The 24,328-nt window shown below is 44.0% G+C and overlaps 1 protein-coding gene and 3 non-coding genes across 4 annotated transcripts in view; 2 read left to right on the top strand and 2 right to left on the bottom strand.

Moving 5' to 3' along the window:
* ZZEF1 (zinc finger ZZ-type and EF-hand domain containing 1) overlaps window positions 1-24,328 on the bottom strand; it is a 146,815-nt gene that overhangs the window by 120,718 nt on the left and 1,769 nt on the right. The window contains 2 exon segments of the mRNA XM_049782650.1: window positions 1,602-1,796; window positions 6,806-6,950. Coding sequence (XP_049638607.1) covers window positions 1,602-1,796; window positions 6,806-6,950 — 340 coding nt within the window.
* On the bottom strand, window positions 10,868-11,031 carry LOC126031369 (U1 spliceosomal RNA). The gene has a single exon (XR_007503286.1). It is a non-coding gene; the product is annotated as a U1 spliceosomal RNA (small nuclear RNA).
* Window positions 11,379-11,485, top strand: LOC126025970 (U6 spliceosomal RNA). Its single transcript, XR_007501548.1, has one exon. It is a non-coding gene; the product is annotated as a U6 spliceosomal RNA (small nuclear RNA).
* On the top strand, window positions 22,724-22,833 carry LOC126025680 (U6 spliceosomal RNA). The gene has a single exon (XR_007501500.1). It is a non-coding gene; the product is annotated as a U6 spliceosomal RNA (small nuclear RNA).

The raw sequence follows: 24,328 nt of genomic DNA, 5'->3' as shown, positions 1-24,328 counted from the left end.
GTGATAGTAATGCTGATAAGGTATGTGCCTTGCTCACAGCAGACCCAGGTTCAATCCCGACATCTCATATGGTCTCTGAGCCCTGTCAGGTGTAATCCCAAAGCTCACAGCCAGGAGTAAGCCCAGAGTACTGCCAGGTGGCCAAAAAACACAAAACAACAAACAAATCTACCTTCAGAAAACCAAAAAAAGTGCAGATATTGCATAAGAATTGCTTCATGAGTTTATTAATACACTTAAATTACCAATAAATTTTCTTTTTCTTTTTTTTCTTTTTTTTGTTTTTTTGGACCACACCCGTTTGATGCTCAGGGGTTATTCCTGGCTAAGTACTCAGAAATCGCCCCTGGCTTGGGGGGACCATATGGGACGCCGGGGGATCGAACCGCAGTCCTTCCTTGGCTAGCGCTTGCAAGGCAGACAGACACCTTACCTCTAGCGCCACCTCACCAGCTCCACCAATAAATTTTCAAAGCATGCTAAGAGAAGAAATTTGATTTTGCATTTAAAAAATCTGAGGGGTTGGAGGCTGGAGAGATAGCACAGCGGTAAGGCGTGACTCCAAAACCAACCAACCAACAAACAAGAAACCTGGAGAGATAGTATGGAGGTAAGGTGTTTGCCTTGCATGCAGGACAGTGGTTCGAATCCCGGCATCCCATATGATTCCCCTGAGCCTGCCAGGAGCGATTTCTGAGTGTAGAGCCAGGAGTAACCCCTAAGCATTGCCAGGTGTGACCCAAAACCCACCCACCCCCAAAAAGAAAGAAACCTATGAGTGGCTCAGGAAGATAGTACAGCGGATTGGATGCTTGCCTTGTATGTGGCTAACCTGAGTTTGATCCCTGGCAGCCCATATGGTCCCTTAAGCACCATCACAAGTAATTCCTGAGTACAGAGCCAAGAGTAAGTTCTGAGTAACACTAAATGTGGCTCTAACATCCCTACCTCCAAAGAGGTTGAAGGGTTGGAGCAATACAGCAGGTAGAGTGTTTGCTATGGCCCAAAAAGAAAAAAAAAAAAGTCAAAAGACATGTAACATCCTCGGAAACAAAAATATATTGTAATATTATAACTGACTTAGTTTTTGTTAATTCTAATTGCTTACTTGTCTCTATGTATATTGATACTTAGAATGTATTAAAAGTAGCTTGATTCACAGTATATGGTTACCTATTAGATTGTATATGTATATATTATACAGTGTATGGGGTTTTTGGGCCACACTCATTTGATGCTCAGGGGTTACTCCTGGCTATGCGCTCAGAAATCGCCCCTGGCTTGGGGGGACCATATGGGACGCCAGGGGATAGAACCGCGGTCCATCCTACTCTAGCGCTTGCAAGGCAGACACCTTACCTCTAGTGCCACCTTCCCGGCCCCTATACAGTGTATTTAAAATAGTTAAGAGGAAGGGGGATTGAGGGAAAGAGGATATGAGAGACAGAGGAGAAAGCAAAGGAGAGAAAAAAAAAAGAAATTGTTAAACTATAAGCTGGTCATTATTCCATCTTAGAAAACACATCCTGAATAATTATTGTGTTTGGAAGAAAGGACACTGTAGCATTTTCAGGATAACCCCAACCCAGACACATACATACCTTTCTCTTTTTGTATCAGTTGGTCCAGAGACTCCTTTAGAATAGAAGTCCTCATGAAGCATATGTTATCACAATGTTCCAACATGGGGTAGGGGATATCCGTGCTTGAGGCCCGATTGCGATGCAGGAAGCGCAGAATCACTGATGAATGTATGTCCAGGCCCTCCTTTGACTCTGCAAATATGTCTATAAAACCTAGGCACACAGAATAAACTTTTGGTATTTGGGTAATTGCACCAAACCCGTTTCCACATAGTTAAAGTAAAAGCAGCCATTAATAATATGATTATCAATTTTCAGGGCTTTGTTTGTTTGTTTGTTTTGGATCACACCCAGTAGCACTCAGGGGTTACTCCTGTCTCCACACTCAGAAATCACTCCTGGCAGGCTCGGGGAACCATATGGGATGCCGGGATTCGAACCACTGTCCTGCATGCAAGGCAAACGCCCTATCTCCGTACTCTCTCTCCAGCCCATTTCAGATTTAATCATAAGTAATGCAAGCAAGTTTTAAGAAACAAGTCAACTGGGGCTGAAGCATGAAGCAATAGCACAGGATGAAGCAATAGCACAGCAGGTGGGCATTTACCTTGCATGTGGCATACCCAAGTTAGATTCCTGACATCCCATATGGTCCCCGAGCCTTTCGGGAATAATTACTGAACAGAGCCAGGAGTAACCCCACTGAGCACCGCCGGGTGTGTCCTCCCAAAAAGAGTCAGTGAAAGAAGGATGTAGCTCTATGGCAGAAAGCATACTTTACATGCCTGAGACCTTGGGTTTCATGTCCAGCAACTCTCATACTTAAAAATAATCTCCTCGGGGCCGGGTAGGTGGCGCTGGAGGTAAGGTGTCTGCCTTGCAAGCGCTAGCCAAGGAAGGACCGCGGTTCGATCCCCCGGCGTCCCATATGGTCCCCCCAAGCCAGGGGCGATTTCTGAGCACATAGCCAGAAGTAACCCCTGAGCATCAAACGGGTGTGGCCCAAAAACCAAAAAAAAAAAAAATAATAATAATAATAATAATAATCTCCTCAATTTAACACCAAATTTCACTTTAGAAGAGTAAAATTTTAAAAGGCTTAGAATGATCATATGTGGGCCCGGAGAGATAGCACAGCGGTGTTTGCCTTGCAAGCAGCCCATCCAGATCCAGGGCCAAAGGCGGTTGGTTCGAATCCCGGTGTCCCATATGGTCCCCCATGCCTGCCAGGAGCTATTTCTGAGCAGACAGCCAGGAGTAACCCCTGAGCACCGCTGGGTGTGGCCCAAAAAAAAAAAAAAAAAAAAAAAAAAAGAATGATCATATGTTTTATTTTTAAATCAAAAAATGTTTTTTGTTTTTTTTTTGTCACACAGCAATGCTCAAGGTTACTCCTGCTGTACACTTAGAAATTACTCCTGCTAATGCTCAGAGGACCATTTGGGATGCCTGGGGATCAAACCTGGGTCAGTTGCACGCAAATCAAGTACCCTACCCATTGTAGGCCTCTGATCACTTATTTTAATGCAAGCTTAAAAAAATGTATATGCTGGGTCTGGAGCGTAGCACAGAAGTAGGGCATTTGTCTTGATGCAGCAATCCAGGATGGGCCCAAGTTCGATCCCCGGCATCCCATATGGTCCCCAGAGCCTCTAGGAGCTATTTCTGAGAGCATCAGGAGTATGACTGAGCACTGTCGGGTATGACCCAAAAACAAACAAACAAAAAAAACAAACATATGCTCATACATTTTAACTAGAAGCTTAAATAGAAGTATTATATTTATGACTGAAGTGATAGTGATAGCACTTGTCTTACCCGACCTCGGTTCAAGTCCCAGCATCTAATAGGGCCCCTTGAGCCCACCAGGAGTGGTTCCTTAGTACAGAGACAGGAGTAATCCTTGAGCACTGCTGAATATGGCCCAAAACCAAAAAATAAAAAAGTATTGTTTAGAAGGGCCTAAGAGATAGCATGGAGGTAGGGTGTTTGCCTTGCATGCAGAAGGACAGTAGTTCGAATCCTGGCATCCTATATGGTCTCCCAAGCCTGCCAGGAGCAATTTCTGAGCGTAGAGCCAGGAGTAACCCCTGAGCGCTGCTGGGTGTGACTCAACCACTCACCCCCCAAAAAAGTATTGTTTAGAAAATAATTTACCACAGTTGAAAAAAAGTTCACTATGGTAAAAAGTAAAGCATAACTTTATTCCACACAGCATTCAGAACACAGTGAAATCAGAAGACAGTGAAAATGATAATATAAACACTCCACATACCACAATAGCATTTCATTATATTGGGAGGAGTCACACTTGGCAATGCTAAGGGGTTACTCCTGACTCTGCACTTAGGAATTACTCCTAAGTGTTTGAGGAATGTGAGATGCCAGAAACTGAACACAGGCCAGCTCCATGCAAGGAGTGCCCTACCTGCTATATTATTTCCTCAATTCCTCAGACAGCATTTTAAAGTTTATTAAGTACTTGCATACACATTATCTCATTCAGTACTTACTAAGGTGGTTTGGGAAAACAGGGGTTAGACACCAAAAGTACAGTATACTTATTTACATCTAAGGAACATGAGGCTCATTAATAACCATGATAATTAAATTTGTTTTCTTTACTTTTGGGGTCACACTGGTAGAAACTGGAGTCCACATGCAACTCAGAACTGGGGTGGAGGGATTGCTTCCATCAGGGCTGGGAAAACCATGTTGTGCCAGGGATTAATGCGAAGGATCCCACAAGTAAAACATGCACTACTGAGCTATCTCCTCTGTCCAAAAACAAATTTTTAGCTTAGACTTAATATAAAAATGTTGAGTAGGGGGGCAGAAAGATAAAACATAGATTATGGTACTTGCCTTGTATGTGGCCAACCTGGTTGAAACTCTGGCACTATATATGGTAACCCATGAGTAAACCCTAAGCACCATCAAACACCAAATCTACCCACCAGACACAAACCAAGGAAAAAATCTGGAGGGATTTGGTTGAGTAACAGAATACTTACCTTGCATGTGTGAGACCCTAAGCTTGATCCCCTAGCACCATACACATATAAAAGAAACAGAAACTAATGCTGGTAATTCTAGAGGTAGGACCATGTATGTGGTATGTGTTCTCTCTCTATTTCTCTCTCTAGATATAGATATACATAAAAACTATGCTGCCTTAGCTAGACTCCATAGTAAGTATTACGATAAGTGCACAGGTCAGGGAAATTTCTTTTTTTTTTTTTTTTTTTTGGTTTTTTGGGTCACACCCGGCGATGCTCAGGGGTTACTCCTGGCTGTCTGCTCAGAAATAGCTCCTGGCAGGCATGGGGGACCATATGGGACACCGGGATTCGAACCAACCACCTTTGGTCCTGGATCGGCTGCTTGCAAGGCAAACACCACTGTGCTATCTCTCCGGGCCCAGGTCAGGGAAATTTCTAAGTAAGATAAATAAATGTGGGTAAAGCACTGCCTACTGTCTTGCACTTGACTGACATTGGTTTGATCTTCCGCACTACACATGATTTTTCCATAAACATTGCCAAGAATAATCTCTGAGCACAGTCAGGAGTAAACCCTGAGCATAACCATGTGTAGTCTAAGCCCTCTACCCAAAGAAGAAATACAACGTAAGTAACTGAGAATAAAAAGATAAAGTGACTGGGGATATAGTTTGGTGAGAAAGCATCTTCCTCGCATCTGTGAAGCCCTGGATTTAGTCCCTATCATGTAAAAATAAATGAATAAATAAAATAAAAGGATAGTGTTCATGGGACAAAGAAACAGTATAATAGGTAAGGTTGTTTGCCTTGCACGAGGCAGACCATGGTGTGATTCTGGACATGGTCCCCTGAGCACCACAATGAGTGAAATCTGAGCAGGATTGGGATCAAACTGTAGAACTGCTGACTGTAGCCCAAATCCCTTAATACTTCCTGCAATTCCTCCCCTTACCATATCATCCAAAAAAAGATAATGTATGAAGTATTTGTTTTGGATTGGTTTTCTTTGTTTTGTCTTTGCAGTTTTGGATCACACATGATAGTGCTCAGGATTTACTTCTGGATCAGTGATGGGAATTGAAGCAGGGTGGTGAGAACATGCAAGGCAAGATTCTTTCTTCCTGCACTTGTACTATTTCTCTGGCCTGAACGTGCAAAGTTTAATTTCTTTCTAATTTAAATGTTTTCTCACTAGAAAATGCAGATAATTTTATTATGATTCTGTGTTTCCAAAAGAAAATCATAGACAAAGTGTTTTATGTGTACTAGATATAAGAAGTATTGCAGGATTTGATCCTCGGCTCCAAAATAAAATCTATAGCTTAATTTAAACCATTTTTACTTAAATATCAGAGTAGAGTGATAACTTTCTTGGTTTTTTTGGGGGAAAGGGGGCACACCTGCCTGATGATGCTCAGGGCTTATTCCTTGCTCTATACTCAGGATTCACTGCTGGCTGGGTTTGGGGGACCATATGAGCAGCCAGGGACCAAAGCTACGAGAGCCTCAAGCACCTAACTATAACTTTCTAAAATTAAAAAAAAAGGAGGGGGTGGAATACCAAAGACAGCATAGAAATTAAGGCAGTTGTCTTGCATAAAATAATTTCCTGCCCTCATGGAGCTGACATTATGAGACAGAGACATTTAGCAAATAATCCAGTAAATAGCTAGTTGCAACATCAGTATGTTAAAAAAAATAAGAAGAAGAAAAATAAAGACTAGGAATTAGGGAAAGCTTTTTTTTTTTGTTTCATTTTTTTTTTTTTTTTTTTTTTGGTTTTTGGGCCACACCTGGTGGTGCTCAGCGGTTACTCCTGGCTGTCTGCTCAGAAATAGCTCCTGGCAGGCACAGGGGACCATATGGGACAGCGGAATTAGAACCAACCACCTTTGGCCCTGGATCGGCTGCTTGCAAGGCAAACGCCGCTGTGCTATCTCTCTGGGCCCAGGGAAAGCTTTTTGAATGAGTAAAATAAAGCCAGAAGGAAGAAACCTTATGGCAAGGGTTCAAAAAATTATAGAACTACTCAGTTATCACTGTACTGGGCAAAAAGATTATGCCAAATACCAATTTCAATTATTTGCTGAATAAAGGCTTCTCTAAGAAGAACCTTTATTTTACAGTGACCACACCTTGCAGATCACAACTAAGCATGGCAAAGTTCATTAGGGCTCTGACTATATTCTTCCCCACTCATCAATCACACGGATAATTTACCAGGAATAAGAGAACAGGCCTGCAGCTGTCTGATGATCTGGCTCAGCTCCCCCTGAACATCTGGATCACTGGAATTCTTGAGTGCCTCCAACATGTTCTCAGCATCAGCGGTACCATGTCCCTCTGCATCAAACTGAGCAAAGGCCTGCAATTTAAGAGAGGCAAAAACAAACAAACAAAAAATTGTCACTGTTGTTTTGGAAAGAGTTCATATACAAAAAAACAAATAAATTCTGGAGTAACTCATTATGCTTTCTAAAACATAAGTATTTATTACTACATACAAACATACTTTTATCACCTCATCTCACTTTCTTTTTCCTTTTTTTTTTTTTTTTTGGTTTTTGGGCCACACCCGGCGGTGCTCAGGGGTTACTCCTGGCTGTCTGCTCAGAAATAGCTCCTGGCAGGCACAGGGGACCATATGGGACACCGGGATTCGAACCAACCACCTTAGGTCCTGGATCAACTGCTTGCAAGGCTAGCACCACTGTGCTATCTCTCCGGGCCCATCATCTCACTTTCTAAAGAATAATTCCACAAATGTAACCACTGAACTGGAGAGGGAGTCCAGTGAGTAGGGCACATGCCTTGCACACAGTTGACCTAGTTTTGATCCAAGCACCCAATGTGCGCCCAAGTCAGCCAAGAGTGACCAAAGCCAGGAGTAAGCCCTGATTAGAGCTGGGTGTCCCCAGCAACCTCAGTCTCCCATCCCCCTAGAAAAGAAAGCAACTACTACAACTTTGTTTGGCTTGTTTGGGGGTCAAATCTGGTGGTGTACAGGGCTTACTTCTGGTGGTGCTTGGAGGATCATAGCACTGCCAGGAACTGAACCTAGAATGATCACATGCAAGGCAGGTACTATCTCTTCTGCCCTACAATTTTTTTTTTTTTTTTTTTTTTTTTTGGTGTTTGGGTCACACCCAGCAGTGCTCAGGGGTTATTCCTGGCTCTATGCTCAGAAATCGTTCCTGGAATGCTCGGGGCACCATATGGGATGCCAGGATTCAAACCACATGCAAGGCAAACACCTTACTTCCATGCTATCTCTCCAGTCCTATACCCTACAAATTTTTAACTGTTTGCAAAATGTCAAGTTTAAAAAGTAATTAGGAGGAATTGACTTAGCAAGTAGTGCCAAAGGTTTAGCTGGAGTTTTTCACTTAAACACTCTTTTAAGGGGCCAGAGAGATGGCACAGCGGTGTTTGCCTTGCAAGCAGCTGATCTAGGACCTAAGGTGGTTGGTTTGAATTCCAGCATCCCAAAACCAAAAACAAACAAAAAATAAAAGAAAACAAAACCAAAAACCAAAAACCAAAAACAAAAAAACACTCTTTTAACAGAAAAGTAAACTTGAGGGCTGGAGCAATAGCACAGTGGATAGGGCATTTGCCTTGAATGCAGCTGACCCGGGTTCAATCCCCAGCATCCTATATGATCCCCGGAACCTGCTAGACTGAGTTCTGAGTGCAGAGCCAGGAGTTAACCTGGAGTGCTGCTGGGTGTGGGCCAAAAACAAAAAAACAAAATAAGTGAACTTGGCTTATCTACCTAACTACCCAGTTTTCACTAACTTGAACTGGGCTTATCTACCTAACTAGCCAGTTTTCACTAACTTTTTTTTTTTGGTTTTTGGGCCACACTGGTAACGCTCAGGGGTTATTCCTGGCTACACGCTCTGAAATGGCTCCTGGCTTGGGGGAACAATGGGATGCCAGGGAATCAAACTGCAATCTGAAGTAGGCTAGCGTGTGCAAGGCAGACACCTTACGGGCTAAATCACTGCTCTGGTCCCAATGTTTTCACTAACTTTTAACCTCACAATCACTTGCTCTCTACTCATATTGCATCGTCTCAGTAACCAGGGGTTGGGATTGGGTTTGACCCCTGCTCTGTCATTAATCAGCTATGTAGACTATATTCATTGCTTTATTGCTTTACTTCAATTATCTCAGCTACTTGATATGCATGAAGAAGAAAATATGAGTAAACTCATAGGCAACACAGTGATCTAGAGAAAAGAGCAGATGCTAAATGAAGAAGAAACTGTAGACAGGAGAAGCAACAGGGTCAGCAACACCAGAGAGGGTAACACTGCAGGTACACTTTGCATTGTTAATGTGCAATTGTATATAGGTGTTTTTTTCTTTTTTAAATGAAAGCAGGATTTGAGCTTATACCTAGTAGAAGTAGCTCAGGGGCTACTTTTAAAATGGTGCTGAGGAGGGGTGTGGATGGGGAGTGTCACTTCCAGGAATGCTTGAGAGAACTACATGGTGCAGGGGATCAAATCTGGATTCCCCCTTGCAGCACGTCAGCCTTTGATCTATCTCCTTAACCTTTACAAGTAATGCTTTCATTTGCTACTGCCCTGTCCTGAACGTACACAAAGACACTATTATAAAGAATCAGGGTGGAGAATCTCAAGCAGTGTTGTGGGGGGAAAGGAGGCCACAGATGATGGTAAGGTGGCATCACTATACAAGCACAGTTCAGTGGCTTGGATCAAGAGGTGTGCTGCAGTGTGTCATAGTACCCAGAAGTCAGTGCAGTGCTGGGGATCAAACTCCAGCCTCTACATGAAAAGCAAATGCATAAGCCCTTTAAGCCATCTCCTGGCCCTACAAGACTTTTAAGCACGAGGGAAAGAAAATGGGAAACAATGCAATAGCTTTCAAATACTGGAAGCTAGGGTAACGTAACAGATGAATGAGTAGTAATGAATCAGGTAACTCAAGAAAGTAAAAACTTTGTGGAGTATAGGAGGTGGCTCAAATTGCTTACCCAGGGTGGACCTGGATCCGGGTTCAATCCCCAGCATCCCATGTGGTCGCCCCAAGGCCAGGAGGAATTTTTGAGCGCAGAACCACGAGTAACCCCTGAGCGTCTCCAGGTGTGGCCCAAAAACCAAGTAAAAAAAATAGAATGAGAACAATCAGTGCTGGTGGGGATGTTTTTGTTTGTTTGGTTGGTTGGTTGGTTTTTGGGCCACACCCGGCGGTGCTCAGGGGTTACTCCTGGCTGTCTACTCAGAAATAGCTCCTGGCAGGCACGGGGGACCATATGGGACACCGGGATTCGAACCAACCACCTTAGGTCCTGGATCGGCTGCTTGCAAGGCAAACGCCCCTGTGCTATCTCTCCGTCCCGAGAAAGTTTGGATGTTTTTGTTTTTAAAGTTGTTGTTTTGTTGTTTTTGCGGGGGGTGGGGAGGACACGACCCGGTAATTGTCAAGGCTTATTCCTGACTCTGTGTTCAGGAATCTCTCCTGGCAGTGTTCACATGACCATATGAAGGGAACCAAATGGGATGCTGAGCTCGAAATCTGGGTCAACCACATGAAAAGTAAATGTGGCTCCTAAGAATGTGGCTCACTCTGGCTCCTAAGTACAAGTTTGTTGGACTTTCCTCCGCCCATCCCCAAATCTCCCCTAAGTTTTTAAATCTAATGCTGAAGACCTCATTTGCTTCTCAACACTTCATGGAAGCCCAATTTTACTCATGCACCCAGTCAACATTATTTGATAAATAACCATTAAATAATTGACCCTGAGCTTGGCTGATAATATTAAGATGAGCAAAGCATAGTTTCTGCCCTTTAAGAACCTCACAGCTGGGGCCAGAGTGATAGTACAGTGGTAGGGCATTTACGTTACACATAGCTGACCCAAGTTCGATCCCAGCATCCCGCCAGGAGTGATTGCTAAACTCAGAGTCAGAAGTAACCCCTGAGAACCGGTGGGTGTGGCCAAAAAAGGAACCTCACAGTTGGGTCAGAGAGATAGCTTAAGAGCATGCGTTCCTGTTTAGATGCAGGAAGTCCAAGTTCAAGTCCTGAAACCACTGGATTCCCTAAACTGTACCAAGAGCAACCCATAAGGACAGAGCTAGAAATAGCCCCTGATCACTGCCGAGTGTAATTCAAGTTTTATTGGTCAATCTACTCTAAAGAATATTTTACTAGCACGTGGTATATATTATAATATGAAAGTTTTCATGAGCAATATAGTAGTTTCTCTTATAAACTATGTATTCATACTTCTATTCATTTTTTTTAAAGGAGAAAGTGCACACGCAGTCCCCCACTACCATAAATTACGCAGTGGAGTTTCCCACATTTGGGGAAATTGCAGGGGTCAGCATGGCCGGAGTACAATGGGTGAGCCTCACCCTGGGGAAACCATCTTTGTGATCAAGGAATCGCCCCTGCAAGGTAAGTATAAAGAAGCTTTTTTTTTCGGTGGTTTTTGGGTCTCACCCGGCAGTGCTCAGGGGTTACTCCTGGCTCCATGCTCAGAAATTGCTCCTGGCAAACACGGGGGACCACATGGGACGCCAGGACTTGAACCGATGACCTTCTGCATGAAAGGCAAACTCCTTACCTCCATGCTATCTCTCCGGTCCCTCATATTTCTATTCTAACTTTTTAACAGACTTAATATTAACACTGACTAAACAAATTTTCCAACCAACTAAAGAAACAACTTGAAACTCTATGTGTTGGAATGCTGCGACCCACACTCATCCCAATAATCTAGACACATTCCACCCTGAAATTGTCCTCATCCGTGCTCGCTTCGGCAGCACATATACTAAAATTGGAACAATACAAAAAAGATTAGCACGACCCCTGCACAAGGATGACATGCAAATTCGTGAAGCGTTCTATATTTTTAAAAAAATTGTCCTCATCCTAATGCGGGGTGTATAATTCTTCTCTTTAACTACAAGAGGCTCATTCCTCTCTCTGGAGAAGCCTGTATTTTCTTTTGAACATGTTTTCTCCCTTTGTTTTTTGGCCACACCCAGCTGTGATTAGGGCTTACTCCTGGCATTGGCTTAAGGATCAGTAATAGCAGGCTCCTGGTGTCAAAGATCAAACATAGGTTGGCTCTGTGCAAAGCTAGGCCCTATCCACTGTACTATCACTCCAACCCTGTTCTCTCCTTTTTAATATTTCTTTACTTAAAAAACAAAACAGGTGGGGGCCGGAACAATAGCACAGGCGGTAACCCAGAATCTATCCCGGCATCCCATATAGTCCCCCGAGCCTGCCAGGAGTGATTTCTAAGTGCAGATCCAAGAGTAGAACCAATGAGCACTACCGGTTATGTCTCCCAAATAAAAATTAAACAAAACAAAACAAAACAAAAAAAAACAGTTGTAGGCTAATAGTGCAGTTGTAGGCTAATAATGCAAAGTACAGCAAGTCAACTTTTAACTCTAAAAATAGAGCAGTACCCTCTATTTCCATGAAGCCAACACCTATTTACCTTTGTCCTCTCCTAAATAAAGTCTCTTCCTCTTACACCTGGCAGCTACATGTTCTGCCATACTCACATTATCTAAATACTAGGTGCTGTGTATAAAGCGGCTACACATAGACACTAGGCTAAGCAGTATGTGGGAGATAAAAAAAATTAAAACAATCAAACTAAGAAAATAAATCTGGATCTGAGTTAGTAACAGATTTATTGCATGCTCCTTGACTTGTAGACTCTGTTTTATTTTTCTTGTTTTGTTTTGTTTTGTTTTTGTTTTTGTTTTTGGGCCACATCAGGCAGTGCTCGGGGGTTACTCCTGGCTATCTGCTCAGAAATAGCTCCTGGCAGGCACAGGGGACCATATGGGACACCGGGATTCGAACCAACCACCTTTGGTCCTGGATCGGCTGCTTGCAAGGCAAATGCCGCTGTGCTATCTCTCCGGGCCCGACATGTAGACTCTTAAAAGTCTTGGTCTCAACTCTTTTCCCAGCCTTTCTTCTTTTCCTTCCCTTCCCTTTGCTGCTGCCACCATAGTTCTTTAGCTAGACCATAGTTCTTTAACAACACCATGGTGTTGCTGCTGTGATGACACGGGGTTCCACATCTGCTTGTTCCTGAGACTCAGACACTTGGGTGTTGCAATCTCTGGGGATTGCAGGTCACGATCCAGTTATGTTGCATGCAGGCAACATAATGACTCAATACAATGAAAGTACTAAAATTTACATTCGATATGTACAGCCCTAATCACAGCTTGGTGTGGCAAAGAACTATTATAAATGGGCAGAGCAATAGCACAGCAGTTAGTGTGTTTGCTTTGCATGTGACCTACACAGGTTCAATCCCCAGCATCCAATATCGTTCCTAGAGTCTGCCAGGAGTAATTTCTGAGTACAAAAGCAGGAGTAACTCCTGAGCGCCACTGAATATGGCCCAAAACCAGGAGCTATAGGGGCCGGAGAGATAGCATGGAGATTGGGTGTTTGCCTTGCATGCAGAAGGATGGTGGTTGAAAACCTGGCAACCCATATGGTCCCCTGAGCCTGCCAGGTGCGATTTCTGAGTGTAGAGCCAGGAGTAACCCCAGAGTGCTGCTGGGTGTGACCCAAAAACAAAAAACAAAAACAAAAAAGATTGGAGCTATAGTACAGTAGGTGGGGCACTTGCCATATATGGATCCAATCCAAATTTGCTCCTTGGCATCTCATATGATTCCCCCACCCCCTGAGCACCACTAAGGGTGATTCCAAGTACAGAGGCAGAAGTAACCCTTAGCATTGCTGGATATGGCCCAAACCCCCCCTCTCCCCGCCAAAAAAGGGCACTGTTGATCAAATTGCACTGCCAACTATAGTTTTCCAAACATTTGTGGTGGCCTAAAGGTACCACAAGGCAAGGCTTAGTTTATTACTCCTCTATATATAAGTCAATTAAATATAGTTCCTGGTATCAAACCAAAGTCCTCCTTGGATCACTCCTCCTTGGACCACACCTACTACAAGAAAAGGTGTGCTGTACTATAAAAATGATAATGTTTTAGACTTTGGTCCTGGGTTCAATTACAGGAACTTCTTGAGAACACTCCCTCAAACAATTAAAGTCACAGAAATGGGAAGTAAGAAAGTAAGCTAGAGTTGGAGAGACAGTAGTACAGAGGTAAGTTGCTTGCCTCACACATCACCAGCCAGGGTTTAATACAGATATCATATGTGTGTGTGTACATATGTCTGTGTGTATATATATACACACATATTATTATATCCCTTATATATGTATATGTATGTATATGTATACACACGTATACATATATAAGGGATGTAATTCCTGAGTGCAGAGCTATGAGTAACCGATAAACATTGCCAGGTGTGTGCCCCACCTCAAAAAAATACATGAACTGTGGGGCCAGATATAGCATGGAGGTAAGACATTTTGCCTTGCATGCAGAAGGACGGTGGTTCGAATTTCAGCATCCCATATGGTCCCCTGAGCCTGCCAGGAGCAATTTCTGAGCAGAGCAGGAGTAACCCAAAAACCAAAACAAAACAAAACAAAAGAAAACATGAATTGTAGTGCAAGTTAGGAGACTAACAAGCATGTAAAATATGTAAATATTTAGCATTATACTAACAATATACACCAGTGAATCCTGCACTATCACGGTAGCTTTCATGAAAATGTTTGAAGGAAAAATAACCCATCATTAAGTTGCAATTATAAAAATACTTCTATTTTACAATAACTCATACTTCTTTTTTGGGGGGGTTTAGGCCACACCCCGTGACGCTCAGAGGTTACTCCTGGCTATGTGCTCAGAAATCGCTCCAGGCTAGGGGGACCACAAGGGACGCAGGAGATTAAGCCAGGTCCATCCTGGATCTGCAGCATGCAAGGCAAATGCCCTACCGCTGTGCTACTGTGCCAGCCGCCCGTACTTCTTTTTTTTTTTAAGTTTCTGGCCTATATTGGTCATCTCAGAGGCCACTCCCAGCTCTATGCTCAAAGGTGACTTCTGCCTATGAGACCATGTGGGTCCCAAAGAACACTTAAACTATCTCTCTGACCCAAAATAAAGACTTATTTCTAAAGCATGAAATCAAAGGCATGACTAATGCTTTTTTTTTTACTATTAACTAAGTTAATAGCATTGAAGTATGGTATAACTTAAAATAATGGGGGTAGCAGAGCAATAATACAGCAGGTAGGACATTTGTCTTCCACATGGCTGACTTGGGCTCAATCCCCATATCCCATATGGTACCCCAAACTAGCCAGGAACAATCCCTGAGAATAGCCAGATGCATATGAGTGCTCTTAAAGCACTTCCAGCCATTATCAGCCAACCACTGTTCTAAGGACCAGGGATTTGGAACTGCTCAGGCCCTGTGGTTCTGAAGGGGTGACTAGAATCAACACAGCAGTACTGGGGGAAGTCTGTCCTTTCTTTTTTTTTCTTTTGGGAGGGGCCATACCAGCAGTGTTCAGGATTTACTCCTGGCAGTGCTCAGAGGATTATATAGTGGTGCTGAGATTTGAACCTGGGCCAGCTGCATGCAAGGCAAGTGCCCTACCTGCTGTATTATCTCAATGCCCAGAGTCTCTAACTCTTATAGATAGACATCATAACCATTATGAGATTAGATTTATTGTTTTTAAGAGCTCAGAATTAAGGACCTCACATATGCCAAGAGTTCTACATAGAGTGACATCCCTGGTCCCCCCAATCAGGCTTCTATGTTTATTTTGGTTTTCTTGGGCAGGAAGCATACCTCTTGGTGCTCCGGGATTATGTGGTGATGCCAGGACTAAACTTGGGCCTCCTTGGGCCTCTAATATATGTACTCAGTCCTTTGAGCTATCTTTCTGTCCCTCTTATCTGAACTTTTGTTAATTGTGGGGTTATAGTAGTAGTGTTTGGAGGATGATCCTTTGAGCACAGAGTTCATAGGGCTGAGAACAATGCTTTGCATATAGAAGGCCCCAGCTTCACTTCCTGGCACAGCATGGTCCCCTGAGCACAGATCTGGGAGTAGTCTCTGAGTAATGAGGAGGTTCAGAAACAAATATTAGAAAACAAAACAAAACAAAAAGCAATTGAATAAAAAATTAAAAATAAAAATAGGGGGGCCCGGAGAGATAGCACAGCAGTGTTTGCCTTGTAAGCAGCCGATCCAGGACCAAAGGTGGTTGGTTCGAATCCCGTTGTCCCATATGGTCCCCCGTGCCTGCCAGGAGCTATTTCTGAGCAGACAGCCAGGAATAACCCCTGAGCACTGCCGGGTGTGGCTCCCAAAAAAACCAGAAAAATAAATAAATAAATAAATAAATAAATAAATAAATAAATAAATAAAAATAAATAGAGGCCAGCGAGGTGGCGCTAGAGGTAAGGTGTCTGTCTGCCTTGCAAGCGTTAGCCAAGGAAGGACCGCCCCCGGCATCCCATATGGTCCCCCAAGCTAGGGACAATTTTTGAGTGCTTTGCCAGGAGTAACCCCTGAGCATCAAATGGGTGTGGCCCGAAAAACCAAAAATAAGATAAAATAAAATAAAAATAAAAATAAAAATAGAGCCCGGAGAGATAGCACAGCAGTGTTTGCCTTGTAAGCAGCTGATCCAGGACCAAAAGTGGTTGGTTCGAACCCCGGTATCCCACATGGTCCCCCGTGCCTGCCAGGAGCTATTTCTGAGCAGACAGCCAGGAGAAACCCCTGAGCACCGCAGGGTGTGGCCCAAAAACCAAAAAAAAAATAATAATAAAAATAAATTAAAGGGGCTGGAGAGATAGCATGGAGGTAGGGCATTTGCTTAACATGCAGAAGGACGGTGGTTCAAATCCCAGCATCCCATATGATTCCTCCGAGCCTGCCAGGAGCGATTTCTGAGCATAGAGCCAGGAGTAACTCCTTAGCACTGCCAGGTGTGACCCAAAAAGAAGCCAAAAATTAATTAATTAATTAGTTAATTAAAAAGAAAACAAAAAGATAACAGTAATTACAAATCATGTCTCTCCTTACTGCTGTAATAGTAATTCTTATTTTTCCATGTGTGATTATGTATTTATTTCACACATATGATTTTGTATTTCATAATAAGATACTAAAATCATTCACAGTTTTTATTTTTCCATGTATTCTTTTTTTTGGTAAATGGGCCACACCCAGTGACGCTCAGGGGTTACTCCTGGCTGTACACTCAGAAATCGCCCCTAGCTTAGGGGGACCATATGGGACGCTGGGGGATCACCATTTGGGATGCCAGGGGATAGAACCGTGGTCCGTCCTAAGCTAGCATGTGCAAGGCAGACACCTTATGCCCTGCGCACCATTCCGGCCCCTCCATGTATTTATTTACAGGGGCCTAAATAGCCTCTGGAGATTTTACTTTGCTAAGTAGTTCACGAAACATTTCTAAAGGGATTTAAGTCCCCAATGAGCATTCTTGGCCAGTGAAGAAAAATCAACTTCAGAATAAGAGGAAAGAATGCAAATATTTTATTTCCTTGTTTTTGGGCCACACCCAGCAGGGTTTACTTCTGTTCAGTAATTATTCCTGGTAGTGTTCGGGGACCATATGGTATGCTGGGGATTGAACTTGGGCAAATATCCTACCCCTGTACTATCATTTTATCACCAAGACTTTGAATATTTCTTTTTCTTTCCTTTTTTGGTCACACCCAGAGGCATTCAGGAGTGATTTCTGGTTTTGTACTCAGAAATACTCCTGGCAGGTTCAGGGACCATATGGGATGCCAAGGATTGAAGCTGGCTGGGTTGCATGCAAGGCAAACTCCCTACCCATTGTACTATCTGGCCCCGACTTTGAATGTTTTCTCATAAAAATACAATGTACAGGGGCCAGGCGGTGGCGCTAAAGGTAAGGTGCCTGCCTTGCCTGCGCTAGCCTTGGACGGACCGCGGTTCGATCCCCCGGTGTCCCATATGGTCCCCCAAGCCAGGAGCAACTTCTGAGTACATAGCCAGGAGTAACCCCTGAGCATCGCCGGGTGTGGCCCAAAAACCAAAAAAACAAAAACAAAACAAAACAAAAAAAAATACAATGTACAAAGAAATGACTCATACTGCCTTTTCTCCTAAGCACCAGACTTACAAAATTTACCTTCTAAGAGGTATTGCTACTTAGCATTCTTTTAAACTCTCACAGTCCAAATGAACTCATCATCCCCTTCAGCTCTTCCCTGCCTGACAATTTAATTTCCCCCCTCAATAAACAGTGCAGTCACACCTTTTCAATTGCTCAAGTCACTAATTTCAGAGAGATCCTTAATTTCTTCTTTCTTCTAATATTCTACTTACACCTAAGATTCAAGAATTACTTTCTGTGGCTGGAGATAGTACAGTGGTAGGGCGTTTGCCTTGCAAGCAGCCGACTCAGGACCAATGGTTGTTCGAATCCCAGCACCCTCATATGGTCCCTCATGCCTGCCAGGAGCAATTTCTGAGCAGAGAGCCAGGAGTAACCCCTGAGCATCACCAAGTGTGGCCCAAAAATAAAAACAAGAACAAAGGGCCTGGAGAGATAGCACAGCGGTGTTTGCCTTGCAAGCAGCCGATCCAGAACCTAAGGTGGTTGGTTCAAATCCCGGTGTCCCATATGGTCCCCCGTGCCTGCCAGGAGCTATTTCTGAGCAGACAGCCAGGAGTAACCCCTGAGCACCGCCGGGTGTGGCCCAAAAACCAAAAAAAAAAAAAAAGAAAAAAAAAAAAGAATTACTTCTTCTACCTCCTAAAGAGGCCTCAAAACTGTTTTATATCAAGCCACTCTAGCTACCACCATCCTACCTCAACCTACCCTAACTCTTACCTGGACTGTCAGAAAAACCTCCACACTGATATGTCTGGGTCCATTTTGACCCTTATATAACTGGTTCTCCACAAGGCAATCACAGCCATCATGGTACTTTACTTAAAACCCTACTTACTGAGTCAGAGTGGATAGTGCAGCAAGTAAGGTGCTTGCCTTAACATGCTGCCAACCTAGTTAGATACCTGGCATCCCATATGGTCCCCTGAGCACTGGAAGGAGTGATTCCTGAGTGCAGAGCCAGGAATAACCCCTCAGTATCAAAAGGTGCAAATGACCTGGGTTCAACCCAGAACCTCCACACAATCCCCAGACCCCACCAGGAACCCTGAGGACAGAGCAAGGAATAAGCCCTGAGCACTGCCAGGTATGGCCCCCAAACACACAAAGAAACCCATTTCAAGTGCCTGGAACATGAAAGTACAGGGGTTAAAGCATTAACCTGCCAATAAGACATCAAGTTTCAAAGTAAGCCTTGAGAACAACCACAATAAGACATCAAGTTTCAAAGTAAGTCTTGAGAACAACCAAATATGGCTCCTGAGCAAAGACCCACCTGCCTCAAACTTTTTGTTTTAAAGAGGGGAGGTCCGGGCCTGGAATGATAGCACAGTGGGTAGGGCATTTGCCTTGCATGCAGCCAAGCCAGATTCAACCCCTAACATCCCATATGGATCCCCAAGCCTGCAAGAGTTAACTTCCGACCGCAGAGCACTGAAAACGATTGGATGTTGCCCAAAAAAAACAACAAACAAAAAAGAGGGAGGCCCAAGTCTTGCTCAGGAAGTCTTAGGTCCCACCAGGGATTCTCAAGTTCCCAGTTAGGAACTGGGCCATTGGTTCAGTGCAAGGGGATGAGGATGCAATGCAGCATAGGTCTTGCGGTGCTGGGGATATGCGAACCACCTCAGAGATTTGGGGGGCCTCCAAGACTACTCCTGACAATGTTTGGGGGCCTTCAGATCTGTATTCAGTGATGCTTGGGGGATCATTTGGTGCTGGGAATTGAACCCCAGGTGGGTGCAAGCAAGACAATTGCCCTAACCATTGAACTATATACTGTCCTTTCAAACTCCTATTTAATAGAGGCTATCAAAGACTCCTATAATCTGGTTCTTGTTTCTCTTAGCCTTGTTCTTTTCATATAATCTATAATCCAGTCATATACATGACTATTCACTTAAACATAGTATCTCTACTCCTCTTCCTCAGGTGATCAAATTTTTATTTTTAGTAGAATATATGACCATGAATAAGAATTTTACCAGGGGCCAGAGAGATAGCACAGCAGCAGGGCATTTGCCTTGCACGCAGCCAATCTAGGATGGATAGTGGTTGGAATCCCTGCATCCCATATGGTCCCCGTGCCTGCTAGGAGCGATTCTGAGTGCAGAGTCAGGAGTAACACACCACCAGGTGTGACTCAAAAACAAACAAAAAAACTAAAAAAAGAATGTTTCCGGGGGCCAAGTGGTGACGAGCAGTGGTAAGATGTCCTAGTTCTAACCTAGGACAGTCTGTGATTTGATCTACGGGCATCCCATACGGTCTTCCTAGCCAGGAGCGATTTCTGAGCGCATAGCCAAGAGTAAACCCTGAGCATCACCAGGTGTGGCCGGAAAAACAAAAACAAAACAAACAAAAAAGAATTTTTACCAGTTTTCCTCACCACTAAGCAAGGAATATGACTAGGCTGGGCCACTGTACTGTGATGCCTGCTCCTTCCCTTTTTCCTTTTCTACTGTCTGGAATGTGTAAAGAAACAGACAGAAGATCAGCAACTTGGATCATTAGGTAGAAGGTACCAAGAAGCATATGATGGAAGAAGGACCTATGGATTGGGCCAGCGCAATAGCACAGCAGGTTAGGCTTGCCTCGCAAGCAGCCAACCTGAGTTTGATCCCTGGTATCCCATATGGTCCCCCAGCATGCAAGGAGTGATTTCTAAGTGCAGAGCCAGAAGTAACCCCTGAGTGCGGCTGGGTGACTCCCAGAAACAAACAAACAAAAACCTCTAAAACTGCCTACCTAGACTTTTATATAAGGGGCTTCTTTTCGGGTTAGAGACATAGCCCAAAGGCATGCAGTCACCTGGCTTTGATACTCAGCATTGCATGGCTGTCCAAGCACCACCAAATGTGTGTCCCCCACCCCCACCTCCTCCTAATTCCTCCCCAAAGAGGCTTTGTTATGGGGCTGGAGCAATCCTACAACGTTAAGGCATTTGCCCTGCACACGGCCTACCCAGGATGGATCCAGACCCAGGTTTGATCCCTGGTATCCTATATGGTCCCCAGAGCCTGCCAGGAATAATTTCTGAATGCAGTGCTCGGAGTAACCCGAGTGCCACAGGATGTGCCCCCCACAAAAACAAACAAATAAACAAACAAAAAACCAAAGAGATTTTGCTTTTGCTTATGGTTAAAAACCAATAAAGTGCTAGAATTTCAGGGGCCGAAGCGGTAGCACAGCAGTAGGGCATTTGCCTTGCACACAGCTGACCTGACGGACCACGGTTCGATCGCCCGGCATCCCATATGGTCCCCCAAGCCAGGAGCAATTTCTGAGTGCATAGCCAGTAGTAACCCCTGAGTGTCACCAGGTGTGCCCCCACCCACCCACCCAAAAAAAAGTGCTAGAATTTCAGTCCCCATAGGGTTTATTTTGACTTCTGTTTTTATTTGAGGGTAGAGGCTTTAGTTAGACTAGCTGTGTTGGGTGCTGCTCCCAGCAATAGTAAGATCATGTGGTACAGGAATCAAATTCAGAGCTCTAGCAAAGAAACTTTTATTATTACTATGTTTTAAATGGAAAGAGAAGGTTGAATTTTTGGCCACACCTAATTGTACTCAGAGCTGGCTAACTTCTGGCTCTGGGATCAAGGGTCACTTTGGTAAGTTTTAGGTTACTATATACAGTACTGGAGATTGAAGGTTGGTCACGAGTAAAGAAAGCACTTTAACCTTTATATTATCTCTCAGGCCCAACAGCCCACCCCCATCTTCCACCCCACACCTTTTATTCTTTTGGCTTTTGGGCCACACCCAGTGGCTCAGGGGTTACACTACTGGCTATGGGCTCAAAAATCATTGCTTCTGGCTTGGGGGACCATATGGGACACCAGGGGATAGAACTGAGGTCCATCCTAGGCTAGCAAGGGCAAGGCAGTTGCCTTACTCCTGGGTGCCACCGCTCCAGCCCCACAGCTTTTATTCTTTTTTTGGTTTTGGTTTTTTTTTTTTTTTTTGGGTCACACCAGGCAGGGGTTACTCCTGGCTCAATTAAATGATCCAAGCGAGGACTCAGTGATGTGCTACTTGCTCAGGACCCCCTATGCTGAGGACTACCAGGTTACCCCAACGTACCTGAGAGATTTCCAGGGTTATAGATGGGGATAATTCAGAGTCAGGCACAACTCCTAATCATGTGGGCTATGGCCCAAAATCAAAACAAAACGAACAAAACAATATGCCAACTCCTTCGACCTTCAACAGATCTCTACTGATCTGTTTCAAAGCCCTTTCTGATACAGCTTCTTTTTGTCTGTTTGTTTTTGGTTTCTGGGTAATACCTGTCGGTACTCAGGGGTTACTCCTGGCTCTAGGCTCAGAAGTCACTCCTGGCAGGCTCGGGGGACCACTGGGATGCCGGGAACTGAATTGGAGTCCGTGCTGTTCGATTCTGATTTACTGCTGGCTGTATTCAGGGGACCATATGGGATGCCAAAAATTGAATCTGGGCCGTCTGCATACCAGGCAAATGCCCTACCTGCTGTACTATCACTCCACCCTCAGTAGTTACCATATTTTATAATTGTCCACGTAAGGCAAATGCATATTTTACAATTGTCCATGTAAGGCAAATGCCTTACCATTGACCTATCACTCCGCCCCCAGCTTCATTTTCTTATAACATACCTAGGTCTAGAGGAGAAAATATTATGTGTAATCTTGAAATATATTTTAAAAAACAAAAGCCTGAGGTCAAAGAGATAGTATCAGGATTGAGGCACTTAACTAGCAATGTGACCAATTCGGTTTAAGGTCAAACCCTAAGCACCCTCAGGAGTGATCCCTGAGCACAGAGCTAGTAGTAGTTCCTGAATGCCATTGGGTATGACCCAATAACCCCAGCAAAAGAAATTCTCTCACAAATACAAGTAGCATTTCAAAAAATGGAATGTCTCACAGAGGTTTTTTGTTTTCTTTTGTTTTGGGAGGCCAAGATAAGTGCTGCACAGGGACCATTTCTGGCTGTCTTCAGGAGTAACCCCTAGCAGTTAGAGGAATCACATAGTGTCAGGAATTGTAATCAAGATCATGGCTACAGTGCTCACTTCGGCAGCAGCACATATACTAAAATTGGAACAATACAGAGAAGACTAGCATGGCCCCTGCGCAAGGATGACACGCAAATTCGTGAAGCATTCCATATTTAAAAAAAAAAAAAAGATCATGGCCACTGCAGCCACATGGTAGGCAAATGTCTTACCTCCTGTTCTATTTCTCTGGTTCTGACAGGTTGGTTGGTTTGTTTATAGATGTGGGGGATCACATCTAGAACTTTACAAATGCAAGGCAAATAAATGTTCTACTGCTGAAATACAAACATCACCAGCTGTGTTTATCACTTTTTTGGGGGGGCCACACCTCAAAACAGGGGTTACTGTCAGCTCTGTGCTGAGATGGTCATTCCTGGGGGTGAGCAGCAGGCCATATGGTATGCCAGGGATTGAACCTGGGTCTTCATGTGCAAGATAAATGCTCTCCCTGCTGTGCTATTGCTCCAGCTCATGTGTTCATCAGGGTTTTTTTTTTTTTGTTTTTTTGTTTTGTTTTGGTTTTTGGGCCACACCCGGCATTGCTCAGGGGTTACTCCTGGCAGGCACGAGGGACACCGGGATTCGAACCAACCACCTTAGGTCCTGGATCGGCTGCTTGCAAAGCAAACACCGCTATGCTACCTCTTCGGGCCCAAGAATCTTTATTTATATATTTTTTGTTTGGTTTGGTTTGGTTTTTGGGCCACACCTGGCGGTGCTCAGGGGCTACTTCTGGTGGTCTGCTCAGAAATAGCTCCTGGCAGGCACGGGGGACCATATGGGACACCGGGATTCGAACCAACCACCTTTGGTCCTGGATTGGCTGCTTGCAAGGCAAACGCCACTGTGCTATCTCTCCAGGCCCCGTGTGTTCATCAGTTTTTAATGATAACTAGTAACTTTTTAATGAAACTAGTAACTGTCAGTTTGCTGCTTTTTGTATGTGACCTTCACTAACACTTAAAAGAAATCTACATAGGGGCCAGAGCAATAGTACATGGTTAGGATGCTAGTCTTGCATACAACTGAGCAGAGTTCAATCCCCAGCATCCCAATTGGTCCCCCACGCTGAGTAACTCCTGAGAGCAGAGCCAGGAGTAACTCTTGACTATTGATGGGTGTGATCCCCAAAACAAAAACAGAAAGAATAGTCTACATAGCTTATTTATTTCCATAAACCAAGCACTTCTTTTGTTATAATATTGTGAATTAGGGACAGAAAAAATAATATACAGTGAGCAAAGTACTTTGTCATATTGTCCCCTGAGCACACCAGGCATGAATACTATGAGTAGAGCAGGAGTAAGTCATGAGCACAGCTGGTTGTGGCCGCAAAACAAAAATAAATAAATGAATTGTGGAATTAAAGAAATAAGATCCCCCCCAAGGGAGTGAACCATAAAACAAGGAAACCCCAAAATCAAAGCATCAACATTATAACCTCCCTTTTACCATGATTCACAGGATGCCACTAGTTTTTTTCTTAGGGGCGGGGGGTGTTTGGGTCACACCCGGAGGTGCTCAGGGGTTACTTTTGGCAGGCTAGAGGGTCCATATAGGATGCCAGGAATCAAATTGGAGTCCATCCAGGGTTGGCCTCGAGCTAGGCAAA

Source organism: Suncus etruscus, chromosome 1, assembly GCF_024139225.1.
Source record: "Suncus etruscus isolate mSunEtr1 chromosome 1, mSunEtr1.pri.cur, whole genome shotgun sequence".
Classification (NCBI taxonomy): domain Eukaryota; kingdom Metazoa; phylum Chordata; class Mammalia; order Eulipotyphla; family Soricidae; genus Suncus; species Suncus etruscus.
The sequence above is the reverse complement of the archived record's forward strand: the minus strand, read 5'-3'. Positions and strand labels throughout refer to the sequence as shown.